We start from the raw sequence: 27,199 nt of genomic DNA, 5'->3' as shown, positions 1-27,199 counted from the left end.
CTGTTTGACGCTGCACGCGTCTGCATTGGAGAGTGTTAAGAATATAGTGTCTCAGGGCTTGCCAGCAAAACATTGAACGGCCGTCGTCCAAAAGTGTCTTATAATGGGAAATCCACACAGAAGATACAGTGACAACGTTCAAATCCCAAGAACGGAAACAAAAACAAAAGATACCCCTACACCGTGGGTTGTTTGTCAGATACAGGATTCCTCGGAAAAAAAAACAAAATTAAGGCGTACTACAAAACGCAAAAACAGAAAACATCATTTATCAAACAAAAAAAAAAAGGAAAACGTTCCGAGCAAGCTGCGTACACTGGAGAATGGTGCACAAAAATTCTACCAGCCTGTTCGGTGACGAACTATCACTACTATTACTACTACTACTACTACTGCTAGAAAATGTTTACTCCTCAGCGACAAGGGGATAAGAGTTGCCAGCTAGGACTAGAAAAAAACGTTGTTGTGGAGAGGTGAAAAGAGAAAGAGAGAGAGAGAGAGAGAGAGAGATAGAGAGTTCAAGACAGGCGAAGGAACTATAATAAGCAGTTGTGTTGTGAGGAGGAATGCTTCCAGTTCATGCTGCAGTTAGTAGCTACGCCTACGCTGAAAGATCCGCTCCGCTGGACTCGGTTGGTATAAAAAAGGGCGTACTACACGTTACACAGTGCATGTTACTACTACTGCTTTAGGTTAGATCACTAGGTAAGAATAGAGAGGGAGAGTGAGAGAGAGAGAGAGAGAGAGAGAGACAGCCAAAGGTATAAAAGATAGGGAAGAGGATCGCGTACATAGATGCAGAGTACAGAGAGTGGCAGCATAGTAGAAGGGAATCTTGTTTCGGGTGACGCCGAGACATTGAGGGGGAGAGAAAAAAAGGGGGGTGGGAGGGATCGGCGGTGTTGGTTGTATATAAATACCCATAGACGATCGGCTGTACCGTTAGTGGCTGGCTGTGCGCTGAGACGGTCGACCAAGGTGGACGGTGGGGCGCCCGCTGGAGACAACAGTGGTGCCAGCGGCGGCCCGGTGCCCTCGCCGGTTACGCTGATCGGGCCGGCATCCGGCCGGCGATGGATTGGAGGGTGGATTGGATGATGGTGATGGTTGCTTGCTACGGGTAGTACGGTGCTAGGATTACCTGCTGGTGAGGGAGACCCGGCGGCTGCGGCGACGCCGACCCCGGTGCGCCACGGCGGCCACAGTGGCTATTCCTCGGTCAGCTCCCAGATCATGAGCGACGCGTCGGTGCCACCGACCGTCACCAGGCTATGGTTGCCGTACAGGAACTTGACGGCTGCGAGCGTGCCCGAGTACACCTTCGCCTCGGTGAACTCGGCCCGCGGCGTAATACACGGGTAGCGGAACAGGCGCAGGTAGCCGTCGGCGTCGCCGGCCGCCACCAGATCCTGGGCCGCGGTCCGGGCCGTCGTTGTGATAATCGTGTTGGACGGTGCCGGATAGTAGCGGTTGTTCCACAGGCCCGCCACCAGGAAGCCGACCGTGCAGTTGCTGGTCATCCACTTGACGTCCTTCATCGCGATCGGGCTCTTCTCGGGCGACAGCGACTTGACATCCCAGAAGAGCAGATCGAAATCAACCGTCACCGACTGCAGGAAATTGCCCTCGCTGCTCCAGTCGAGGTGCGTTAGCGGCTGGGAGCCGCGGATCTTGTTGATCTTCTTGTATGAGAAGCCGTCGCGCGATACCCGGAACAGATAGATGCTGCCGTTCTGCGAACCGATCGCTATCATGTCACCGACTGCGGGAGAAGGAGTAGAAGAAGAAGAAGACGTTGAAGCCGAATGGAGAACCTTCCGGAAGCAGGCTTTGAAGCAGATGCCGCCACGACCTACCCTGGTTAAACTCGACCGCATTGAGCGGCGAGCCGCAGACGCGAATCGTCAGCATCGTGGCACCGTTCTCGGCGTTGATCACAATCAGGTGGCCCTCGGAGCTGCCCGCCGCCAGTGCCGCCCCGTACGGGTGGAACGCAAGCGCGATGATCTCGTACCCGACCGAGGTCGTCCAGATCAGCTTCTGGCGGCGCCAGAGCGCCACGTACTTATCGTGGCCGCCGGTCGCAAACACCTCGTCGTCCGGGTGGGCGGCCAGCGCCCACAGATGCTTGCCGTGGCCGAAGATGACCTGGTTGAAGCGACGCTGCAGCGAACCCTCGAGGATGTTGTTGCGCGTCGTGCCGACGTAGATGTTGCCATCGTTCCGGCCCGGTCGCTGCGGGTAGATCGAGCGTACGCCGCCGGCCGACTCGGGAAGCTGCAAAACCGGAAGCAGAAGTTGAAAGATACAAGTTGGAAGTGGCAACGAGGACCATCCCTTACCTTAATGTCGGTGATGCGCTTGTAGTTCTGCAGCGAGTCCCAGGCCGCTATCTTGCGGTCCTTCTCGCCGCCCGATATCAGCGTACCCTCGGACAGCATCACCAGACAGCTGATCGCCTTGTTGTGCGCCTCGAACTCCATGCGCACGAAGTACGCACCGTCCGCGTCGACACTGTAAATCGTGATGAAGCCGTCACTGTCCGCCGTGATGACGTCACCGTCCGGCTCGAACTGGACGCATGTGACGAACGTTCGCGAAGGCTGCAGGCATCGAGAACGAAAGAGAGCGTATGAAAGGTTGCAGATGGGTTTGCCGAAATGACACTGCTGGGCATGCTTACCGGTTTGATAATGTCGGTCTTCTCGAAGAAACCGTCTTTCCGTCTGTGCCAAAACGCGAGATGGCCCCGGCCATGTGTGATTAGCAGATTATCGTCGAGCGGGTGGAACGTGGCGCCCCAGATGCCTTCTTGCAGGGTCTGGAACGGATGAGGGAAGCGTTCGTTTATATTTTGCAGTGGAATTACGATGTCTTAGGTGTGTACGTAACGTAGCGTGCCTGTTACACTCCTAAAGCGCTGAAATGTCTATAGCGTTATAATTAAGGTTAAGTCCTTATCAATTATTAATCTTTTAATGCCATAATCCAGGAATGTAGACTATCCAGGAATCAAATGCGATCAATTTGCTATACATGATGTATCGTTCGAGCAAATAAATATAATTATATTGATTAGAAACGCAAATGAAAAACACCTTTTGTGCGAGTTGTGCTCTATATGAATTTCTAAAAACAAATTAATCGTATGGCACACTATGATTGTCAACAAATGCCTAAAAACGAGGACGCACTTATAAGAATTGCTGCTACTGTACGTTACTATACGGCCTCAAAAACGCCATTGCATCACTTTAAATTGTACGCCTAAACATACTGGTAAACACCTCCAGGCCAAACTTTGCCCAGGATAGACACACACACCCAGGCAGCAGGACTCCTTTTCCGCTTGCCCCATGCTAAGCGTTGGGTGTTTATTAGCCATGCCAAAAGTTTCGAAACGAGTTTCCGCCGCCGGTGGCAAACCGCGCACGCCATGTTGCAGTTCAACCACACCACTATGCTTCCCCACAGTGCTTTGTGGGGGACCCAACAAATCAACAAACCTCTTCCGCTTCCCCCCGCACCCTGCTTTTGTGCCGCGTTACCCATCCCATGGGCGAGCGAAGGTGTTAAAGTGTTGGGCACAAAAGTTTTCAATTATGCTTTTCCCAAGCGACAGATAGAGAGCGAGAGGGCGTTGGAGGTGAAACGGACAAAGAGGGGGGGGGGGGGGGGATTTGTGGAAAAGTTTCGCAACCCCACCGAAACGGTGCTAAATTGCAGGTGGGGGAATTTAGGTCGCGATCCGCTTCCGGCCACAAGCCACTTACCGCCACCTTGCCGAGCAGATGGCCCCATTGCCATTGCCAGACGGACAGGATGCTTTCGCGGCCGGCGTCCACCGCGAGGATGTAGCTGCCACCGTTCAGCTGCGAAAAGGCGACCGCAATCACGCCCGAGTCCAGCTCGCCCATGCCGAACACGTACAGCGTCTGCAGCGACTCGGTGCTCCAGATGCGCACGTGCGCCTGGGACTTCCGGTCCCGGCCGGCCCGCTGGCCCGACCCGACCAGCTCCCGGGACGGATGCACCTCCATGCTGGGAAGAGAAAGAGAGAGAGAGAGAAGCAGCAGCACGATGAGTGTTTGAGTGCGGTAGCGAACAACGGCCGCTACGCTTACCACATGATGTCCTCTGTGTGACCGGTATAATGGCGCTGGGCGTCCTCCTCACGGTCGTACAGCACGGCGACGGCGGCGACGTAGTAGAGCAGCTCGCCCGACGGCAGCACCCAGAGGTTGCGCTTGGAATCAATTCCACGGTAGCCGTGGCTGTGGGCGAAACAGGAGCGGAAACGAACACGTGAGCTAGTTGGGTCCTTCGAACCGGATCGATGCGATGGTTTGTTTGTTGTTTTTAAAGAGCCTACGGTCGGGGCTATCCATGAGTTACGTAACGCAAACAGTTCGCGTTCAAAAGCGCCAGTTCATCGCTCTTCTAGATACGCATGCGACATGTAAAATAAATCCTCCAGCGACGAAATAAAATTATACTTATACAATCCAAAATCACAAAAAAAAATCGAGAGCTTAATAACACTTTCTAGAGATGAATCTCAACTTCAATGATATAATGCCCGGAGAAGTTACTCGCTCAGAATTAATCGAATCATTGATGAGTTGAGCAGGTCTTTAGATAAGTTATTTCACTCTCCGCGATAAGTTACGTTTGGGTCGCGGAACGTTCACACCCGCACTAACTTCACCCGCACTAACAAAACGTTAATTTCACTTTCAATAAAAAGTACCTCATGAGTCAGCAGACAAAATGTGACTGAGTAGAGGATGGCCAAAAATAGTGAAGCAACTTCGTTCAAGCGTTCAAAGAAGATCAAGCCCGAGGTAAAAGTGTCTACATCGTTGCGTTCGCTAAGCCCGGAGTTCGATGTAACCGGCCAAACAGTACAATAGTACCTGGGAGACATGTACAAACATATGAAGAAGCAGAGATCGCGTCTACTGGCTTCACAGCGGCAAGCAATGCCAGCCATTTTAGAAGACTTTTGACGGGCTTGAGGCACGAGTAACCTATGGGATATGAGTAACCTAGTCTACGAACCTGCATCCAACATCTCCCTTTGCTGTATCCCGTCGAAAATTTTTGAACCAACATGGAAATGCTCTACTCCAACAATTTTGTCGTGTCAACTGAGGAGGAATTGATAACAATCGAAGGTAGCGTTACTTGCCTACACGAACGGCATCTTTCGCCACGGCGACATCTCGCAAGGTCGTAGATTTATCTTGGGAGTAAGCTTGATTAACTATCTTTCAAAGAATGTTCATGGAGTGAAATTAGATATCTCTGTTATTGGTTCTACAGTAAGCCGAATATAGTCCATGCAAACGCTAGTAACTCAATCACAGTGAATTAAATCATTCTGTGCGATGAACTAACCCTTTTCGAGAATGAAAAATTGATGAATAGCTCTTCATGTTGACTAGTAACTCATTTCATAAATAACTCTTTCAAGCTGCCTAGGCACTTTATCGCTCGTCCACAATTTTCCGTTTCATCCACGCGTACCAAAATGCGTTTAGAGAACGCAGCTTACTTCTTATCCAACGGAAACAACTGAATGAACTGAACGGACCAACAGAGGGGTTCAGCAACCCGTTGAGACGAATACTTACACCCAGAACAGGGACAGCTTCTTGTCCGGCGGCGCATTGTCGATCGGCGGATGGTGCAGCGGCGGATAGAAGGTGCGGCGCAGGCCGCGGATCGTGATGCGCGTCGGTTCCTCCTTCATCGCGTCCAGCAGCGGATAGTCGGACGAGGCGCGCACCAGCTCGTTCTCCGGCGCGTACAGGACGCGCGGCCGGCTCTTGCTGCGGGCGCGCTGCCGGGCCGTCGTCTTGGACAGATCGTCCGGCACGGAGCCGCCGAGGCGCGAGCGGGACCGGCGGCCCGGCGACGGCGGTATGACGCCCGGCCCGAGCGCCCCGACCGGCAGCGACGGCGTGTTGCTCAGGTAGAACGTTTCCACCTCGGCGAACTCGTTGCGCAGCTGGGAGAAGCTGCGCACCTCCTGCCCGTTGCTGGTATACATCTTTTTGGCTCCGATCATCTTCAACACCTGGCCGAGATCCTCCAGCACCTCCTCGAACGGTTGCGATGTGCGCAGGTTCAGCAGCACGCGACACTAAACACGCGGGGTGAGGATGCGATTCCGTTACACTGCGAAAGTGTTTCGACGCCCCTCCCCCCCCAAAAAAGAGGGAAGGCCTTCGGGCTTACCTGCACGCTGTGATCGTGGCTGTTGATTATTCTAATCACGCGCCCGGCGCTCGGCTTCAGGCTGCCGGACGGCATGTTGTCCACCTCGGTGACGGACGGTTTGCGTCCGAGTCGGGCCGGGCCGGCACCGCTGCCCCATCCCTGGTTGCCGGGCGAGGCGTACCACACGCCGTTCTTTTTGCCGTAGCTGGCCGGCTGGTGGGGGGGGGGGGGGGGAAGCGGAGTTGCGAAAAAAAAAACGGGAGAGAAAAGAAAAACGAAAAGCGAAACGTATTTCGAATCAGTGCTCTGTGGTGGATTATTAGCAGTCGCCCGATCCAGCCCCATACCCTGCGAGGAACACATTACGCGTTTTTAACGACGCGTTTGTTTATTGCGGTCCCCACGCTTGTTCATTTTCACCCGGCTCCCTGTACCGCGCAGGGCAGGGCCGTGAGTCCTTGGGAATGCTGACCGGCACCGTGACGTGAGCTATCGACATGCAATCGAGTTTAGAGCGCGTTTCTTCGCGAACGGGCGAGCGCCAACAGTGGGTCAGGCTTAAATACAGTAATTTTGCACCATGCCGAGGTCCCAGGCACCAGGTTTCCCCAGAATTTGCTGCCCAGACGCAGCGACCGAAATGCGCCCAACTTTATAGCCCTCATTCGGTTTACCGTCCGGCACACGAATGGAATTGTGTGGAGTTAGGTTTCTAGTCCCACCCCCTTCCGAGACATTGTGCGAGAGTCTCCAAACAACACCGTGTTCTGCCCCAACAGCGGGGACCTAGTATTTAAGCCAATCGTCTATGGGTGTCATTACGCTGGAAATGTATACATATATGACTGTGTGTTGGTATGTCTTTTGATATCTTTTTTCGCTCCCTACTTTCTACAGAATTTTTGGGCTGTTGTGTGCCCCAACAACAAGTCCCCAAGGGGTAAGAAATGTCCCACTCGCCAAGACGGAGCAAAAGTTGTCAACCCACCGGTGTCCCTATTGTGGTGTAGTTCACATTCCGGCCGTAAAGCCGTACGGCGAGCATAATTTATGCAAACCTCCTCCCCAACAGACCACAAACTCTGTTTTTTTTTGTATGTCACTAGGCCATCGCTCACAGGCTCCAGGTTTTCCCACCCACCCCGGAAGTGCTTGCCAGTACCGTGCCGGGTTCCGCTGGAAACATTCCACTGGAGAAAAGCGAAACAAACACATACACACACACACACGTAAGGATGTTTGCGGGAAATTGGACATTGTTGGACACGTGCACAGTGCAGCGCACGGGACGGACGCAACCTACTTTGGGTTTCGGAACGGGGTAGGTGTGGGTGTGGCCGAGTGTTTGGCGACATCCTTTGGCGACCAGCCACAAATCCACACCGGACTGGTCGTTATATCAGACTGCGGGATGTCGTCACACACAAACACACAGACACACATGGTGGTCGTCGTCTTTGGAGCACGGAAACACTGAAGAATTTTCCGTAAACGGGGCACAATTCTTTACCGGAGCACTGCAGACGCTTCAAAATCGTGGAAAGTTCGAAAAGATCTTGAGGTATATTTTCCAAAACAACCGATCGGAACAACAGTCTGATTCCAAGATTTTGTACACTCAAAATATCCGCAAAAGGTATCCCAAGATATCGTCACCCTAGATTTGGATACAGTATCGGAGCACGGTGTCCCAGAATTCTTGGTGTTCCCGTTCCAGACAATATACCACAACCAAAAGCTTGAGTAGATTTTGAAGATATCCTAGGAATTTTATGATCTAGTCATTACGCAGACAAAGAATGTTCTACAAATCTGTGCCGATTCTTTGTCAGAAATAGCGCAGATGTCGTACTATCATTGTTAGATGCTACATCAAGATACTACGGCCACTGTCCTTGGGGTCGTTATGGAGTTCCAGGTAGTTTGTGCACGTAGAGCAGCGTGCTCTGCAGCAAAGCTATGCTAAAGTTGCTCTATTCTGCTCTATAAAATGTCCTGGAACTCCGATTGGACCATCCACGGAGAATGTTTTCTAGTAGTTTCTCCAAACCAATAGCCCAGAAGATGTACCAACGACTTGAAACTCAAGATTCGGCACTATCAACTATTTCAGACGATACATCCCAGTAGCCTGGACAGGAGCAGTGTTCAAAGTTCTTTTATAACAGTTAGTTGTATTCTACACCAGAGCACTATAAACTATCTTTGAAGGTATGCTGGACCGCCAAGTCTTTCAACATCTCCGTGCAAACTGAGGCCAACTTCATCAGGATCCTCCAATTCTTCCAGGAAAACTACTCTACAAAATCCACAAACTCACTGAAACTCCCTCAAAAAAACACACACACACAATGCTCGAACCTGACTGTAGATGCCTCCGATGCCGCCACCGCCATAGTGGTGCGGATGATACATCGGTGCGGTCAGTATGACGAACGCAGACTCCTCCTCGCTGTCGAACATTCGCGGCAAAAGGCGTTGGGTCTAGGTTTCGCACGGTGTTACTTCACGCCTGCCTGGCGAGCTGGTGCATTGCCCAACCTGGCCCAATGGTGGAGTGTGCGGCGTGTCGTTTTGTGTGTGTTTCGTTCTGTTCCGAAGACGACACCACACCAGCTTCCTTCCAAGGTTGAACGAGAATCGGTTGATCGGTGTTGAGTTCGGTTGTCCAAAGATCGTGTCCCCAACACAACCAGCAGCAGAGGATGCGGTTGCGCGACAGCGGAGAGATTTGCAAAATCACACACACATACACACACGCACATACACACACACACACACACAACAATGCAAACACCTCAACACGCAATCACGGCACACGCTCGGTTCGGTAGAGAGGTCCGCACTGGTCAGCACCGGAGCACGTTCTGCCCTCGACTGAGCCGACCCGTGGTGTGCTGCCAGGCGGCTGTCCTAGCGTGCCGATCACACACACACACACACACACACACACACAAAGAGGGGGGGGGGGTTGAAGGGCAGGGACGGCTGGGGGGGGGTATGCTAGATGAATTGTAAAATTGCTAATTTTTCCTGCCCAACAGCACATTCCGCAAACTTTATTGCGGTGGCTGGGCTGGGCGGTCGAGGGGACGGAAGCAAAGTGAAAGAAAGTCACTTCGGGTCGGGTTCGGGTTTCGGGTCGTCACACTACTACGGTGTACTAAACGCGAACGAAGGACAGGAGGGAGGAAGCTTTGCAAAGTCGACAATGTTCGTTCTTTGTTTCAAACCACGGCACAAACACACACACACACACACAGAGTCGCTCCCTTTTGTCTTCCATCCTGGTAACCCCGTCCCTCATCCCCGTCCCTCATCCCCTCCTGAAACACCCCGTAAACATCCATTTGCTGCGGGACTCCCATCGATTGTTGTGTGTTTCTGTGTGAGTCGTTGGTCGTTATTCTTTCTTACCATCGTACACACATGCACACACACACACACACACACATATGTGATACATATGTGGATGTGCGTGTCGCTGCTTGATGAGCCATTGCTACCGTGTGTGTGTGTGTGCTGTTTGATTTTTTTCTTTTTTTTTGTTTGTTCGCCACTAAAAACGGGCGCGAAGGGACAACATAATGAGGTCCAAGCATAACACCTCACAATAGGCACCCTCTTTTGCTTTCCTTTTCCACAGCAAGGACATTAGTGCCGGCACTTATACAGGCTAAAGTGGCTCCCGCACGCCTCCCCACTCGTCTCCATGCGGGTGGTGTTTTATCATTTGGTTTTGGCAGGGGGATGGGGAGCTTTAAACCCTTCCGAAGGTGACGGAATTTGCCTGTGAAGAAAGCGCACCATCGTCCCTGTCCACCACACAAACACACATGTGAAGATTCTGAGCCGTACCGAAGCGATAGTGGATCTAAAAAGTGAAAAAAATAGGACGCCCCTTCTTCGCTAAACCCCAAAAAAAAAACACCCCTTCCGCCTCCTCCCCCTTCTCGATGGGAGATCGTCCCCAGATTGAAAGGTGGCGCGCGAAGGAATGAATTAATTTAAATTGCTTCATGCTCTCGCTCGCTCATTCTCTCTCTCTCTCTCTCTCTCTCTCTCTCTCTCTCTCTCGCTTACACGGTAAAGTGCTCAGTGTGTTTTTTATTATTTCTCTGTTTTTTTTGCCGCCGCCGCCACACACAGACAGGCTTGCTGGCTTGCGGCCGCAGCGTGTTGTTGTTATGACGAGAATCCGGCACGAAGGACCAAAAACGACCAGCCATGCTGCTTCAAACTTCAAAGCGGCAAATCTATTTGAGAAAAAAAAAAACACACACAGGAGAAAGCCACCAAGAACAGGAAGGAACAGTTTCGTTTTTCATTTCCCCTTCCCCTCTCCCCCCCCCCCGCTCCCTTTCCCACCATCCCTTCTCTTTGTGCGCTCTGCATTTCCGCGACGCTCCGACCGTCCCCGACTGGGTTCGTTTGCTTTTCGGTGGCGCTAAAGTGAACAAATAAAGGAAAACGGTTTTCCCTTACCTCCTCCTCCTCCCCTTTCTCAATGGAAAGGCAGTTTTAAAAATTGTTTGGGTTTTTCCCACGATACCACCATACCCATTTCCCAGCACTTTCCTTTTCTTTCCGCCTGCCCAAAGCGCTTTAGATGTCACGTTTTTGGGGGAGGGTCCGGGGGGGGGGGGGAGGGAAGGGGGAAGGAGAGGAGGTCTTTAAAGGAAATTGAATGAGGATGAACAAAAGCAACAGCGGCAACGGGCAAAACGCTTTGCCGACCACAAAACCGAATTGAAAATGGCCGGTGAGGTGGTGAGTGTGGGTTATGGGGTGGGGTCCAAGATAAGGTGAGAGTGGAGTAATAACCGCTCTTCCCTTCCCCACAATCTGTACTGCACAATCGGCACCACCTCCACCACCATCCTTTACGCGAGATCGGTGTCCGCACCTCGATAAGGATCAAGCTCGGAGTTTTCGCTTTTTTGTTCGCCTTCCTCCTGGTGCCGTCTACCGTCTACCGCCACTAAAAGACGACCTTCGGGAGGCCGGGGGGGGGGATGAGAGGGACAATTTCTTTTACCAAAAAACGAACAGAAGAAGAAAAGAAAAACCCTCGGCTCCAACTAATTAATGCCGATGTAAGTATTACAATATAACTCGGAAACAAGCGGCGATAAGCGAGTTCCGGTCCTGCGTGCCGGTAAAATGAGTGATGAGGCGTGGAGGAAGGGCGCACTTTCGACCTTCGCCTGCCCGAGTATGAGTGAGCGTTTTTTTCTTCTTCTTCTTCTTCTTTCTTTGGGGGGGATGATGGCAGCACGCGTTCAGCGTCGCGGGCTCGAGAGAAAAGCGCCCGAACAGGCCCGAATCTGGATCGATTTGGGGACCAATGTGTTCCATTGGGTTCTTGGGAAGAGGAGGGACATGTCCGTGTGCCCACACTCAGCCCACAAATGTAGCCGTATCGATTGGTACGGTCGCAAAAGCAAGTGCGGCTTCCCGAAACCCGTTTCTGGCGGCTGGCGGGCGGCTCAATCAATAAAATGCTAATGCGCCCGCCGCTCCCGAAACGAAACCGAGGGCCCACCCCCTCACGATGGAGGGGGGGGGGGGCATCTTGCTGCACCAGCAAAATAATAATAAAAAAAAAAACAAAAAAAACCGAGCTGTGCGCTCATTATCTAATAGCACACGCTTCTCCCGAAACGCAGGGCGGGACGATTATGACTTGCACACGCACGCACGTGTCTTCCGGTGCTGTGGGGGAAAAGGGGGGAAGAGGGGGGGGGGGGTGTGCGGTCGAAGGTGAAGTTGCCAATCGCGCGAACCTGGTGCGAACGAACCGACCCCGGAAGCGATCGGAATCAGTAACGCGTCAAGCCCGGGCAGCGGCGGCAGCAGCAGCAAACATTCCCATAAATTGTGCGCTCGTTTGCATTTGTTTTGCAGGGTGCATGGGGCAGGCACCACACTGTGGATGGCACCACATATTTCAACATCCACAGACCCGCTCGCCCCCGGGCCGCACCCGGGCACACACGCCGCTGTCGGTTATTCTTCGAGGTCACGGATAAGATCTTCGGTGGCCGCTTGCGCGCGAAAAGAAAACTGCAGTGAAAGTGCACACACAGAGTGAGTGTGTGTGTGTGTGAGAGAGAGCCCGTCATTACGCGATGCCGGTCACGGTCCCTCCCCCCCTCTCCCTCTTCCCCCCCAATGGCGTGATCGAAATGCGATATCATGGACCCTTTGCGTTGTGCCAAACCCACGACGGCCATAAAACGACCTTCAAATGATTAAGTGGCAACGGTGCCCGTTATTGACATGCACACATGGCCCGGCGGTAGTGGCGGCGGCAGCCGCTGGCAGTCGGCATCGATTGCCCCACCGCCCGGTTTTCGATGGTATAATGTATTTAAATTTTGCGGCACCGTTGGGGCACCCTGCTGCCTGGCCGTACAGCTTTGCGAGCAGTTTCCCTGTGCACACACACACACACACACACAGGCACGCGGCACGACTGGCCAAGGTGCTGGCTGGCCTTGGGGCCTTGGTTTTGGGGTCTGAAATTTTGAGCAATTTTGAGACCTCATTTTACTGGAGAGGAGCGAGCGCGTTTTGGGGCTTTCCTTTGGAGGCCACCAGAGGGGTGGATATTACTTTTTTTTTTTTTTGGAGTCATTTTCCGCTACCGTCACGCAGTGACGCAGCGGCACAAGGACGCCAGAAAAACACACACACACACACACACACACGGAGGCAAGAGATAGTAGGGCAGGTCCCACCAACCATAGGTGCCATGATTAATGAAGTGCTGCAGATGTGGAGCTTATTTTTGCCTTTGCCCCCCCCCCCCCTCCCCCCCACATCCATTGTGGGCCATCTCGCTCTCGCATGGGCTGCTGATTGATGCTGATGGATAGCACGATTGGGACGGGAAATTAAAAGTGCGCGATTAAAATCAAACCGGGCTTTTTAGAAGGGACGTGCGCCGGTGGAAGCAGCCCATACAAGCGCCGGGATAGCTGATTGTGTTTGCTAGAAGATTTTAATCATTTTCTATTGCAGAAGGATATGAAATTCTATGCTGGCTTGAACATTGCTCAAATTTAACATATCTAGCTACATTTCGATAGTTTAACACTTTTTCTAACAGTTTTCCTGAGCTAGTACAGTGAATTAATAGAAATGCAATTCGTTTTAATTATTTTCAAAAATCATAAGAGCGTGAATTTACATTGTTATTTACATGTTATTAGTTACCTTCTAAAAACCAACTAACACCTTTCTTTGAAATTAGTTTCTAACAAAATGATAAGCAAAACACCAAAAAAAAACATTGTAAAAAACGAGTAAAAAGAGCAAAGTTGTTAGAAATAAAGCAGTAACTCTCGTATTTCACAGTATATGACAGGTTGTCCTTTACTTACGTTGAAACCTAATCTTCAATATTGCCTACGTATATCTTATTCTTTAAATATTTACATCTACGACAAAGGTTTAAACTAATGAGGGCCTTCACGATTCTAGTTAGTTTTTTTGTATGGAGTTTGACAGTTGGAGGCTGAAATCATGTAAACACTCCATACAAAACCACACAAAAAACTAGCCTGCAATTTTCAGTCTAGATTATTCTAGTCTCACAGCTAGAATTAGATTCGAGTACCTGCACGAAAACACGGTTTTGTTTACATTTATCCCAAGGTGCATTAAAGAGATCAGGTGGTGGAATCTGGAATCAAAGTGTATGTAGTCCAGGTGGTCTCATAGCATTTTTTTATAACCAAATTTGAATATCACTTTTTGACAGAACGAGCGAAAACTTTTGCTCCAACGAGCTTTCTGGAGGCTTGACGAATACTCAAAACACTCTTAAAATCTTCATTAAGAAGCAGAAGCGATAAAAATCAGTCTTCTAAATTCATACACCTTGGGATAAGCCCACCTGTATGTTATACTCACTTAGATAGCTGCTTGAAAACTTCTATACAGTCCAAACAGCTGATAGGCTGAAATTTCAGCCTACGAGCTTCAAACGGAAAGGGCCCCCAATGTTAACATCCCTGCTGTGAGTTATACCATATACTTTTATTCTAATTTTTGAAAATTTGCTCAAATGCACCTTCACTTTCTTATAAATATTACTACAGTTCTAAAACCCATAATTGCAATTGTCTGCTTTTTTAATTATCTTTGTTCATACCTCTTACAACCTAATAGTTACAAAAAGTGATGTAACACCTAAAATTGCGCAACGTGCATGTTGATTTTGGGATACAAGTCTTAAAATAATTCGTTCTACAATGTCAATTCTACTAGAGAAAACACAAATACACTAATATGTATTACTATTACCGTTGTAAAGACATACAATAGCCTTTTTTTATTATGTTTTTTTTTTGCCATAACTCCTCTGAATATTTAATAATAAGGTATTAATTTTGAAAGGTTATTAAATGAACTTCCAAAACTGTATATGCCTTCAAAATCAAAGCAGTGCTTGTGGAAATATCGCATTTAGAAATTGCTCCTTTTAGTTACCTCAATGTGAAGGGTTTGCGATAGTTTTCAAGATTGATTTTTTGCCTTTCCTAATTTAATAGTATCTACTTTAGAGCAAAAACACCCCCAGCATTGAAATCGAACAATAAAAAAAAACAAAGATGTTCATCCCGGTTCACTTCCACTGTGCAGTGGTGACGGTGGAGTTTTAGTGCGCTTAGCCAAAACCTACCGGAGGTGGAATATGGGCGCGGTTGCGTGTTGGAGAACGCTTAAACTCTGTACAGGAGCTGTGTCTCAGTGCTGCAATAACAGCTCCTTTTACCTCAATTATAGCGCAACTGAAGGCTCGAACGGAGATCAGTTTTTTTTGTCAAATAGCTTTCGTTCAGATCAGATCAGTGAATTTAAGTAAGTCGCTCCAAATGTGGAAAGTGTCTTCATAATATTAGATTTTTTTTTAAGTTCAACTGCTAGACATTTTCCAAATTAAGCCAGTTTCATTACAATTGAATAATTGGTTGAGGTAAATATTCCTCAGCACGATTTTGGCATCATTTTGGAAAGTTTTCCATGGCATCATTGGCATCAAAACTACAATACACTTGCAGTCATACTAAACACATCAGAAACGCAAACGATATTGCTTGTTGTGCGAAATTTTGCTCGTTACAAGAGGTTTTTGTTGAGCATTTAGATTTGCTCCTTATGCACAAGACTCATTATGAGGGGTTTCACTGCAAAAAAAAGGATAGCAATATGACACCAAAGGGAAAAAAAACGTTTTAAAAATGTTATAATGCTTCTTGAGCTTGACGGTAACGTTTGTTAGAGAAAAACAGACCGGTTAAAAAAACTCATAAAAATGTCAGAGCAGTTGTTATCACTCTTAAATTATGAAATATGCAGCTTTGATGAGCTCTGAGCTTAAAGTTAGCATTCTGTGGGTTATTTTCCCTCCCAATAGTATATTTACAAAGTCTCATTAAAACCTGTTTAAGATGAATCAGAAAAAGGATATCGGAGGTCCACGGAGGATACAAGTGAGTGGGCCAATAACTCTACAATAAAGTCGTACAAGACTAGAGTGGTGAATCTTTTTAAAGACTATCAAAAGAGCTCCCTATTCAGGCATCGAGTTTTCCAGTGAGCACCAATACAAAGAGGTAACTCCCAAAAGAGGTCCCTTGCGGCCTGGAGCGCTATGCCGTGCAGCGCTATACCTCTTTCAACCGTGAACGTTAACACAGGCATTGAGCTATTGCTTTGGGTATGCTAACTGTGCAGTAAGATAGCATCCTTTGCAACGTGCATGAACAGCTTCGAGTAACGTCAAACCTTCTAGATGAAGCTAGACCTCTGTGGCTCTTTATCACGCGCTCAGTAAGTGAGCAAACGGCTCTTAACAGCTGAGCGGCTCGTCGAACGCAGATTCGCAAATCGATTTCGGATCATGTTTTTCTTGCAAACCCCCGCAAAAATGACAGTGAGCGACAGTGGGATGAGATGAGGTTTCCTTCCTTGGTGCGTCATAGTGGAGCTCTCTTACCGCTCGATGAGTTTATGTGTACACGTGCAGCACTACTCTTTTCAGCATTTCATTGTTGAAGTGTATGTGTGTACAAAACTCAACGTGAGAGAGAACGAGAAGGTGTGTGTGTGTGTGTGTGTGTGTGTGTGTGTGTGTGTGTCCGGCATGCAACGGTGGAAGGGGAAACGGGCTGACAACTCACCGCTGCACGGCGCGCTTCCCCCGCAGAGGAAACGCCCGCATCGACAAATGGACACTGGCCGGTACGCGTGTTAGTGTCAGTGACAGTGACAGTTTTGACCGTTAGATAGATCGATCGATTTGAAAGGAAGAGAGAAAGAAAGAGAAAGAGAGAGGTAGAGGAAGAAGAAAAAGATTGAAAAGAGGGGTAAAAGAGTTTCTTCAATTAGTTACATAATGAGTGTGTGTGTGCGTGTGTTTGTGGTGTGCAGATAACATCAACCTCAATGTCATCCCATCATTATTGTTTGTTGAAGCGTCGAACGCTGCGCCATAAACGGAGCGGGCTAGTAAATTATCCTCATTCGACTTAATTTGACAGCTGCCAGACCACTACCGTCGCCGGTAAACGTCACACTGATTGCACTTGGTAATGATCCATTTAAAAAGAAAAACGGCCACTCGACACTAATATGCGCTGTAATGTTAAAATATATATTTATAAATTCTGACAGTTTCAATTGCCCTCCCAACATAATGGTCGCAGGGTTGGGCTGTGCCACTTTACCGGCGATCACACGCGGCACCGCAGCTGGGCCGGTGTCCTTGCCGTTTTTCGGCGCCACGCGGGACCTAATTTTCTGCGGGCCCCTTCGTGCCGTGCCGTGGCCAGCGGAAGTGTCCCGTTTTCCACGCCCGACAGCACACTCGCGGGACCGGGGCGGGTCGATCGATCAACATCAGCGCGCGTGCCAGAGGCCCAGGATGCCCTTGAGCGCTGCAAATACAGCAAATCATACAATTTTGGCTAATTTTCGGACCGACCCGAGGCCCAATTTTGGCGCATTTTTGGGGACAGTGACGGATGAGATTGCTGACCGCTGTCCTGTGTCCTGCCCGTTCCGGGGAGGCACAGTACGACGAAAAAGTCACGACGTGAAGTAAAACAAACGGAAATGGACCTCAATTGGAGCTCATTTTCCGCCCGAACCTGCTAACACCGGGTCCGGCCACACGCAAAAAGCATTAAGCATCGGCATCATCAGTCCCTTTGTCACCAACGGAGGCCACACGCAGGGGTGGAGGAGGATCCCAGGGAGCGGGGCACATGGTCCGAAGTTGGCACGCGCGCTCGTGCCAATCACGAAACGAGATGGAAAGCTCTGCTGGGATTTTCCGACTTTGTTTCACAGTCACTTGTTTGATTGCTTGCGCGCCTGTATGAGTGCGACAGAGAGAGAGAGCGAAAGAGCATCCAAATTGAGGACAGTACGTTAGTTACTCCTCCTGCCCCTCCCACCCAACACCCCCTCTCGCCATTGCCAGTGTTTACTTCGCGCCGATTGGTCCGCCCGCCCGTGCCCGAGTCGTGCGCGGTCGGGGAAAAAAACCCGAATGGAGCGCTACCCGAGCGGCCCGAAATGGAAAATTCCGCCACATCGCAAATGAGGCCCCTCAATGTCGGCGGGACAGCGCGGAACAATGTAGTGGAGCGTTGCGGAAGGGGGTGTGTGTTTTCCTTTGTTCGTGAAAACGGTTGCTCGGCTGCTCAGAATTGGGGACAAACGCACACACACACACACACACAGACACACATTGTGAGGAAAGGCTGAGTTTCTTCCTCCAAGCAGTAGCACTTTGGAGGAATTTTATGCGAGCTCTAGAAGCTTGAGAAGAAATTTTCGGTCTTGAATACATTCTAAACTGTTCTAAGTGGACAGTTGAGACGAAAATGTCACAGTGCGACACGGGAATCATCTTCTTCATCACAACCTTCTTGCTCAAGTGCTCAATCCTACTCTTTAAACGATACAAAGTCATTTAAGTCAACCATTACACTAACAATGGCTTTCAGGACACTACCAGCAATATTGCTGGGTTCGTCGTCTAGTGTTTTCTTTTTTAACCTTTTTATCGCAATTTCAAATAAAACACAAATCACCCGTACAAAACGCCACCTTTACCTTTCTTAGCCAGAAAAGGGTTTAGAAAAACACACACATATACATACACACACTTAGTAAACAAATCAGTACACCTTACCAGCACACGCACGTCAATTTTCATCAATCGAGCTGCACTGCACAAAGAACGCACATGCCCGCACTCCCTTTTAAAAGCAGCGCCAAAGAGCGATAGAGAGAGCGAGCGAGCGAGCGAGAGACCCTTTTTTCACGACCTCACTTCCGGTGAACTTGCGCGGCTGGTCAAGCGACGAACCCGCGCGCCTGTTTTTGCCGTCTGTCGTCGTTGTTGTTGTTATTTTTGCTCCTCAAATGGACACACATATATAGATTGGGAACGACACCAAGGCACACACCAGCACCCGGCTCGACACGTCTGCGCAAACTGGCGACCGGGTCGAGCGGCCGCGGCAGAAGAAGAAATCACAACCCAGCAGAAATCGAAGAAACGAACGAGGGTTAGAATAATCTCGACCAGCCCAGAGGTTCTTGGGGCAGGGAGAGAGAGAGAGAGCCGTTAGAGAGCACCCCTGCACACGACTTCGGGCGCTTGACCCTGTTCCCATTGCGGTGGAAAGGTGTACGAAGAAAAACCAATTTGCACCCCATTTCAGTGTTTGAGTGCTTCAGTGGCCTCCTTTTGTGTGTGTGTTTTTACCCATTTTTCCCATGACCTATCTGGTTAAGCGAGTAATGAAGCAAACAGTGTTGTAAAGTGAGTACAGGAAAAAAAAATTCAAGCGAAACCCCTAATGGATTGGGGCCACACAAGCGCGAAACACGTGGTAAATCCGGCTCGAAGGACCACACCCGGCACCGCCTTCGCTCATTCGGGGCATCCGCTAAATCATTTTCCAATCATTGCTAATGGAGTTCGAACAACGCAAAACGATGAAGGCTCAAAGACAGCATACACACACACACACACCCTCTCGGTGTGCTCCGGAAGCGAACGCGGCCGCGGCCAGCAGCGGTCCGGTTTGGGAAAATCGATACGCTCTACGGTTTGTTTTTTTTTTGTATTTTTTGGGTCGCATAATTAGCTCCGAGGGTTCAGTCGCACCCTCGGTACCGTGTGCGGCCGAACGGTGGCCCACTTTTGACCCCGAGGGCGACTTTTACTTTCCCACCGCGATGGGCGATGGTCAGCTAACGTTCGCTCGCTCACGCTCGCTCTCTCTCTCTCTCTCTCTCTCTCTCACGCTCTCTGTTACAAGCAGCTCAGCTTGGTGTTGGCACGTCACACACGCCGGCCGAAGTGGGTTTCTAGATTGGGACACACACACACACACTGACACACAGACACACAAACTGACCGCCTTCAGGCACGGTGTGTTTCTTGGGCGCGAACCCCTTGAAAGAAAACGGGCGTCCTGGTCCTGTGACCTATTTGCATTCCCATTAAGTGCTGTTACACTCGTTGCTTTTCTTGCGTTGAGGAGGGGGCGGGAGGCGGGGCGCAACGTGCTGTAAAACAAGGACTCGTCCACCACCTTCCTCCCTTTTTGGTCTAGTAGTGTTAACCTAGAAACCGACTTGTGGCGCCCCGCGCGGCCACAAACTGACCCTGATTGGCTCGTGTTCCCCGTGTTCCCGTGTGTGTGCGACTGTTTGTTCCTTTTTCGTACTCAGTGACCAACCCCCCCCCTCCCCTTCCCTCTCCACCTCTTCTTCCCCAAAAACACTCACCTTGAACACCTTGAACGACGACACGACGTAGCTGGAGCCGTCCTCGAGCTCGTCGAGCGAGTACTTCCGGTCGCCGTCCATCGAGAAGATGTAGCGGGCGCCCCGGGGCAGATCCATCCGGGCGGAGATCTTGTCCAGCAGCGCCTCGAGCGTGCAGATGTCCCGCCCGGGCTTGAACCGGAACTCGACGCCCGGGAAGAAGGGATCGCCATTCCGGTAGAACAGCACCCGCCGCGCCTTCCAGAACGACAGGTTTGAGTAGCGTGACTGCGGATTGCCCCCGATCGTGCCCGGTACGCCCGGGTTGCTCGGCAGTAGCCCGGACGGTCCCGGGGCGCTGTCCAGGTCCAGGACGTCGTTCCGCGACTGGCTGCGCTTGACCGGCGCTGGTGCCGGCGCTGCTCCGGCCGCGCCCGGCGTGCTGGCGGCTGTGCCCGGCTGCTGCTGCTGCTGCTGCTGCTGCCCACCGGCTGCTGGCCCGTTGCCCGCTGCTACTGGCGTCCCTGCTGCCCCTTCACCGCCAACGTCCATCGACGTCCCGGCCCCGGGTGGTAGCGCCGTGCCAGTGCCGGTCGCCGGACTCTGGATGCGGCTGCCCCGCTCGACCGGTCCGCCCCGCTGCCGCGGTCCCCACCCACCACCACCACCACCACCTATACCACCACTCACACCACCACTCGCGAGCTTGTCCCGGCTGATGACCGGGTTGACGTGGACGGGGTGCCGGCGGCCCGCTAGTGGGCTGCTGCCGACCACCAGCTCGTCCTCCGCGTCGGTCGGCGAGCTGAGCTGCGCGTTCCCGAACGACTCACTGTCCGCCGGCCGGGCCTTCCAGCCGCCCCCCTTCCGGCCCTTGAGGCCGCCCGCGAGCGGACGGGTCGGTTGGTTGGGATTGGTCGGGGGAGTCGGACCCACCGCCCCGTTTGTGGTTGATTGCGTTGCGGTTGCTGGCGCTGGTGCGCCCGCCGGACTGCGCTGGCCGGAGTCGCTACCGGCCGCCGCGTTGTTGTTCGTGTCGGCCTTGGTCGGCCGCTTGAGCGGCAGGGGCGAGACGGACTCCTTGCTCCGTACCAGCACCGCACCACCCTTCCCTACCACTGGCTTCGGCTGACCGGGTGTCTCGCCGGGCTCGGTGCTGTGATTGTTGTTCACCAGATTGCTCTGCTGCTGCTGCTGCTGCTGCTGCTGCTGCTGCTGCTGCGACTGTTGCGACTGCGACTGCTGTGTCGACGGCACTGTCACGCTCGAGCCAGCCGAACCGTGCGGCTCGCCGGGCGCCGTCGTCGTCGTCGTCGGGTTCGGGTCGGCCGTCGGCTCCCCATTGGTCGTCGGGTTCGGGGGCGTTCTCGTGCCGCTGTCGGGCTCGGGCTGTTCGCCCCGTACCGCGTCTGCGTCACCGGCGGACATGGCGAGAAAGCGGTGCCGCGGGGCGGTACTGCTGCTGCTGACGGTGTTGGTGTTGGTGGTTGCCGCTCCTCGAGCTGCTCGTTCCGGCGAGAAGATCGATCGGTCCCGGTGGCGTGGATGCCTGTCCGGCGCTGGACCGACGCTGTAGCGCGCGCACGCAAGCGACGAACCCTGGGGCAGGCCTAGCGGCGACCGGGGTCGGTAGAAGTGGGGCGACCGGGGCGGCACGTACGTCGGGGGGCGGCCGGCGTGCGCTCTGCTCGCATGATACGGCCCGCGGCCAACGTACCGATCGGTCGACCGGTGATCCGACGACTGGTCGTCGTCCTCCTCCTCCTCCTCCCGTTCCTCTTCCTGTTCCTCCTGCTGTTCCTCCTGCTCCTCCTCGTCGCTGTACGCGCTGAGCAGGGTGTGGACGGCCCGGCTCAAAAAGCGTCCACCCGCGATCCGCCCTTCCACTCCGCTCCACGAGATTACCGCCTCGCCGTCCTCCTCGTCCGCTTGCGGGCCGGTTCGATCCTGCTCGTCGCCGTAGTACGCGGGCCGGCCGCTGACCGTCACACCGGGCAGGGTTCGCACGCGCCGCCTCCGCCGCACCTGGTCCGGCTGCTGCACCCGTCCGATCTCCTCGTCGTCCTCGTCGTCGTAGTACTCGCTGGCAGAGGTCGTCTCCGATGGATCCGAAGCCTGCCCGAAACCGACACACACACACACACGCACACACACAGAAACACAACAGAGACACGAAATTTTGGGTTAACCCACTTTGCTTTCACTTTTGTTTTTTTTTCTTTCGTTGTTTTTTTTTTGCTTTGTTTTTGTTTCATCTGCATGCCATACCCCCTGGCTGGCTTCTTCTTTTTGTTCTTTTTGCTACCCCCCCCCCCTCCCACTACCTCCCTCTACCATCACCACCCCTTACCCCGCGCAGCCAACCAATCGGCCTTCGATCAACATCGCATTCCGTTTTATAGCAAGCCTGGTGCCGTGACCAGGATATCACACACAATCTCTCCTGCTTCGCTCGCTCTCTCTCTCTCTCCCACTTCTTCCCGCACTTGAGATTGGTAACAGTTTGACGCCTTCGGGTGACACAAATATTTTCTCCCCCCCCCCCCCCCCCCCCACTTCCTACTCCCTTGACCGCGTGAGCAAAAATAAAAGCAATCGGAAACTCGACGCAGCCGCACTTCGATTGACCCCGCCACCCCGACACAAACAAACACAGCTACACAGCGCGACGGGCCACCACTTTCGCTCTTTCTAGGACATCTCTGTGCCGATCTCGGCGCTGTCGAAACTCCGCCTTTTCGCCAGGCCATAAATCAAAACCGAGCGCTCCTGCCGACATTCCGTCGTTGCGGGTTTGCCGGTCGGCCCTAATTACGTGCCGTTTCGGTGTGGTGGCCAGCGCAGCAGAGGAAGAAAAAAGTACTCACACACACACACACACATACAAGAGGACGCATGAAAATTTCCATAACCTCACCTTCACCTGCCTGGCAATGGTGCTGGTTATTTGGACGCTTTTTTTTCCTCTGTTTTGCTTTGTTTTGTGCTGCAAATCAAAACTTCTCCCAAATGAAAAGGATGTCAGTATGTCATTCTTTCTTTCTTTTCTTTTTTCTTTTTGCTGCTTTAAAGCGTTACCTTTCCTGTGTGCTAACCCTCCCAAGGTGCTGTTTCTTTGCCCTGGCTGCTATCGTTAATCTGTGTGTGTGTGTGTTTTTTTTTTGTTTTAAAGGACCCCACTAAAGAAAGGAAAACACAAACGACACTTTTACAGGGGGCGTGTAAATTGCTCAGCAAGCACATCGAGGCAACACTGCCAACAGGCTGACCTCTTGCCTCGATTGAAGGTTTTCTTACTTTTTCATATATTTTTTTATTTTGTTTTGAGGACAACAAAACCGCCAAAACCTCCCCATGAAGCAGTAGCCCTGTGTGTGTTTGTGTGTTTGTGTGGAAGAATTAGCGTGTAATTTAAATATTCACTGTTATACACTTTTACGGCAGGATGGTGGTCATACACACACACACACACACACAAAGAAAAGATTGCTGCACCCCGCATTTAACAGTGTAGCTTAACGTGGGGAGCTTTTTGTGTCACTTTTGTTCCTTCCATTCCCCTTGCTCCCCCTAAACCCCCCCCCCCCCCCCCCCCCCAGAAACGCTGTTAGGAAAAGGAGCTGTTAACGGCACCATTTCGATACGGCCATTTTCATGCTGCTCAAATGGGTTGTAAAGAAAACGTGAGCGAGAACAAAAAAAAAACATCAAAGCACGAGCAGAGAGAGAGAGAGAGAGAGAGAGAGAGAGAATAGAGATTCATTTTTTTCATTCTGTGTGTGCGCGAAAAGGACACAAAATCGCGCATTCCTTTCGGAACAGGTTGCAGAGTTTGGCAATCGTTTGTTTTTGCTTTAATATTTAGTATTGTTTTTAATATTTTGAAGCTTCTCGTGGCTCGATTGGGGTGGCCACACGGGCTGCAGGTACAGTGGTGACGCAAACAAACACGTATATGACACACGAGGTACATGATAGGGTGAAGAAAAAGTACACACAAAAGCACACACCACCAATAGCGAACACAGGCGAAACAAACGAGAGAGAGAAAAAAACATGTCATGCATCAGCGATAGCGTAATGGTCGGGCGTGACAAGGGCCAAGCATAGCGTGATGATTGCCGATGACACGTATGAACTATACAGAGAGAGAGAGAGAGAGAGAAAGAGAGAGCGAGAGCAAGAAGCAGAAGGGAAAAAATGGAAGGTGGAAAGCATAAAAAAACAACAAGCTTCTCGCCACCAGGTGACACCAATATGGCGGATATGTACGTGCTAAATTACACCGAGATAAAATGTAACAAGGTTCTTGAGTAGTGTGTGTGTGTGTGTGTGTGTGTGTGTGTGTGTGTGTGTGTGTGTGTATGTAAGAGAAGATACGAAAAGAAAACTACGCTCGTGAAAGCTTTTGAAACGTAATGGAAGAGGAAAAGCAGAAAGGAATTTTTCCATTTTTTTTCTTTCGGTGCAGTGCATGACAAAATGGTGGCACATTTACAGCCCTATTTTACATTAAAACATTGCTGTGTGTGTGTGTGTGTGTGTGTGTGTGTGTGTGTGACGCTGGGCTACCACAAATTGTTGGCATAATTTCCTGTCCCAGCCGCCCCTTTTAAGCGGCTAGCGGCCAATGCTGCCTTGCTTGGGCAAGGTTCTTTGTATACTTTTCAATGTGTATGTCTATGTGCGTGCGTGTGTGTGTATGCTGAATCGTTTTTGTTATTTTTTGTTTTTGTTCACCTTCATCGGCTAAACGATTTAAATGAGATTTCTTTCATGAAAGTAACCACAAAAAAATGTAATCACACTAATGGCTTTCGGGGCAAAGGGGGGGGGGGGGGGCGCACATGGCGTATACACACACCCGGATGATTTAAGCACGAAACCTGCCCACCCCCCCCCCCCTCCTCCTCGTCGCGCCCCCGTTTTCCGTTCGGATAGCGCAGGAATGTGCAATATCAAGGCAGCGCTGTGGCTCATTTTACAAACAAAGCAACAACAAAAAAAACGGAAATAAAAATCCCGCTGCTCACAATAATAATAACAAAAAAAACGGGATGGTTGTTGTCCTTAATTACTATTAGTGGAATTGGAAAAAAAAGAAGAGGCGAACACAGCACAGCACACACGCACGCACAAGGGCATTTTGCGGGAAGTCATAAACAACTCGCTGCCGAACGAAAGCCGTGAGCGGCTGGGCGCCTCCATCGAGGCACCGGGCGCCTCCATCCGCTTGCAATCAATCAATTTACCAACCACACACACGCCCTATTGGGGCGCCACTCCCCGATTATAGGAAGAGGTCGAAATAGAGAGAAAAAAAAACGAATCCAACCCGTGAAGGACGCACGGTAATTTAGCTAGCCGTGAAGCGCAGGAAAGGAGTTGGCGAGTGGTGCCAACTGGTTTGGTTATTAAAAAGTGATTAGTGGAGCTTTTTTGTTTGTGTGTGTTTTATTGGTTGCCTTACAATTTCAATTTTATTGAAACGTGTGATGTGTTTTTATTGTTTATTCCCCCCCCCCCCCCCATTAGCAGCTGGTTGCTGGTGATGAGTTTTGATTGGTGCGTAAACACACAGCGGGTAGTGAATAATGTAGGCGCCAGCGAACCAGAGAGACAGCGAGGTGCAAGCGGAAGCGGAAGCAAAGGAAAGATTGTACGCGCATACACACAGACACTAGAAATGTATAAATGAGTATGTAAGCCAGTATTGTACTTACATAAACGTATAGCATGGATGCGAATTGAGGCACGATTACACTACGGGGTTTATCGTTTTGCGATTTGCTCTACTGACAACGGCCTCATATGGGGAGTGAGGCGAGGCGCGTTAGTAAAGGAAGTTGATGGGATGGGTTGCGTGGAGGTTTTTTTTTTTTTTGCTCAATATTTTGTCTTTAATTTGAAGGACAATGGTCCGCACTACGCACAATCACAGCTGCCGCTTGAGTTTTTTTTATTTATCTACACTGTATAGTTCACGCACGCAAACGGGTCTACGCGCAATGCCATGCAACACGAGCGACACACGAGTAAAGTAAAGAAGAAGGATAAGAAGAAGAAATACAAACAATACAATTCGTACAGCACTAACGCTACGGGGCTTAATGGGGTTCGCGACAGCATCGCACATTCGCGCTTGTACGGTGGATTGGAGCAAGTCGAGCAGGATTAAAAAAAAAAAACAATGGAGGAGGAAAACAATATATTATACAGTAACAATTTGTACGGAATGAGTTATTCGGGTTAGAATGCTAACAAAACTAGCAGAAAAAGATGTAAGGAGATGAATATTTACAGAGAACATGGCGCCGGCGACCGTAGTGTGAAGTGAGGCGGCGGAGAGCGGTAGAGAGAGAGAGAGATAGAGAGAGCAAGGCTCCGGTGCCGACTCCGGCGCGCTCGTTGAGATGCCGGACGGCTCTGAGCGGGATGATGATTCGATGGTGAAAGCGCAGTACTGCTTGGCTCAGCTCAGTTTCCTATTCGCCTTGCTAGCTTCGCTGTTCCTCCAATGAAAGCGGCGATACGGATGTTCTGCAAACGCATCATGGTCTCCTGGGCTGCGTTATGAAGCGTTATCTTTTTTTTTATGTACGCTATAAAACTAACTTTTCTTTGATAAGATTAGTTTATACAGTACTGAGCAGCAAAATCATGATACACTAATAGGAAAGAAAGTTTTGTTTTTTTTTTCAATATATGTACAAACGGTATGAAATGTTCAAAAGTAAGAGAAAACTGAGCACAGAAAAAAAAAACACACACACACATCAAGTAAAAACACGCACACGCTATGAAACACCAAACGGATCTTACGATCACACACACACACAAACGCAAACACAAACGCAGTTCGCTAAATGATGAAGAGCGAAAATGGAATTATGGCTCCCCCTGTGGCTGCAGATATAGAATAGAAAGAGATAGCGCAGATGATAGCATGAAGATAGAGGTCGAAAGTGAGTGTGGGGAGAAGGAAGGGAGGATGGGGTCAGAAAGTGAAAGGATAAAAGAAAAGAGGGAAGAAGAACAATAAAAAGGAAGAAAAACTTCAAAGAAGAACTAAATAAGAATAAGACGAAGAAGAAAAAATAAGAAGGAAGAAGAACAATAAGAAGAAGAAAAACAAAAAAGAGGTAGGAGGATTATGATGCAAAAGAAAAGG

General features: G+C 50.6%; 2 protein-coding genes across 3 annotated transcripts in view; one reads left to right on the top strand and one right to left on the bottom strand.

The window, feature by feature from the left end:
• The window catches only part of LOC120958277 (ephrin type-B receptor 4b), a 261,361-nt gene that overhangs the window by 45,401 nt on the left and 188,761 nt on the right, over window positions 1-27,199 (top strand). The gene's annotated exons all lie outside the window — the stretch shown is intronic.
• Window positions 1,034-27,199, bottom strand: LOC120956552 (echinoderm microtubule-associated protein-like CG42247). Of its 2 annotated transcripts, XM_040378097.2 has the most exons (10): window positions 25,752-27,199; window positions 20,050-22,143; window positions 6,244-6,438; window positions 5,637-6,148; window positions 4,125-4,274; window positions 3,774-4,041; window positions 2,684-2,821; window positions 2,343-2,603; window positions 1,857-2,277; window positions 1,034-1,762 (listed from the first exon to the last, which is right to left on the bottom strand). In XM_040378097.2, the coding sequence occupies exons 1-10, from the start codon at window positions 25,764-25,766 to the stop codon at window positions 1,209-1,211; spliced, it is 4,608 nt and encodes a 1,535-aa protein (XP_040234031.2). In that variant the 5' UTR covers window positions 25,767-27,199; the 3' UTR covers window positions 1,034-1,208. The 2 variants fall into 2 exon arrangements, with proteins under 2 accessions (XP_040234031.2, XP_040234040.1); XM_040378106.2 differs by lacking the exons at window positions 20,050-22,143; window positions 25,752-27,199 and adding an exon at window positions 8,587-9,159.

Source organism: Anopheles coluzzii, chromosome X (assembly GCF_943734685.1).
Source record: "Anopheles coluzzii chromosome X, AcolN3, whole genome shotgun sequence".
Classification (NCBI taxonomy): Eukaryota; Metazoa; Arthropoda; class Insecta; order Diptera; family Culicidae; genus Anopheles; species Anopheles coluzzii.
This window is presented reverse-complemented; position numbering and strand designations above follow the sequence as displayed.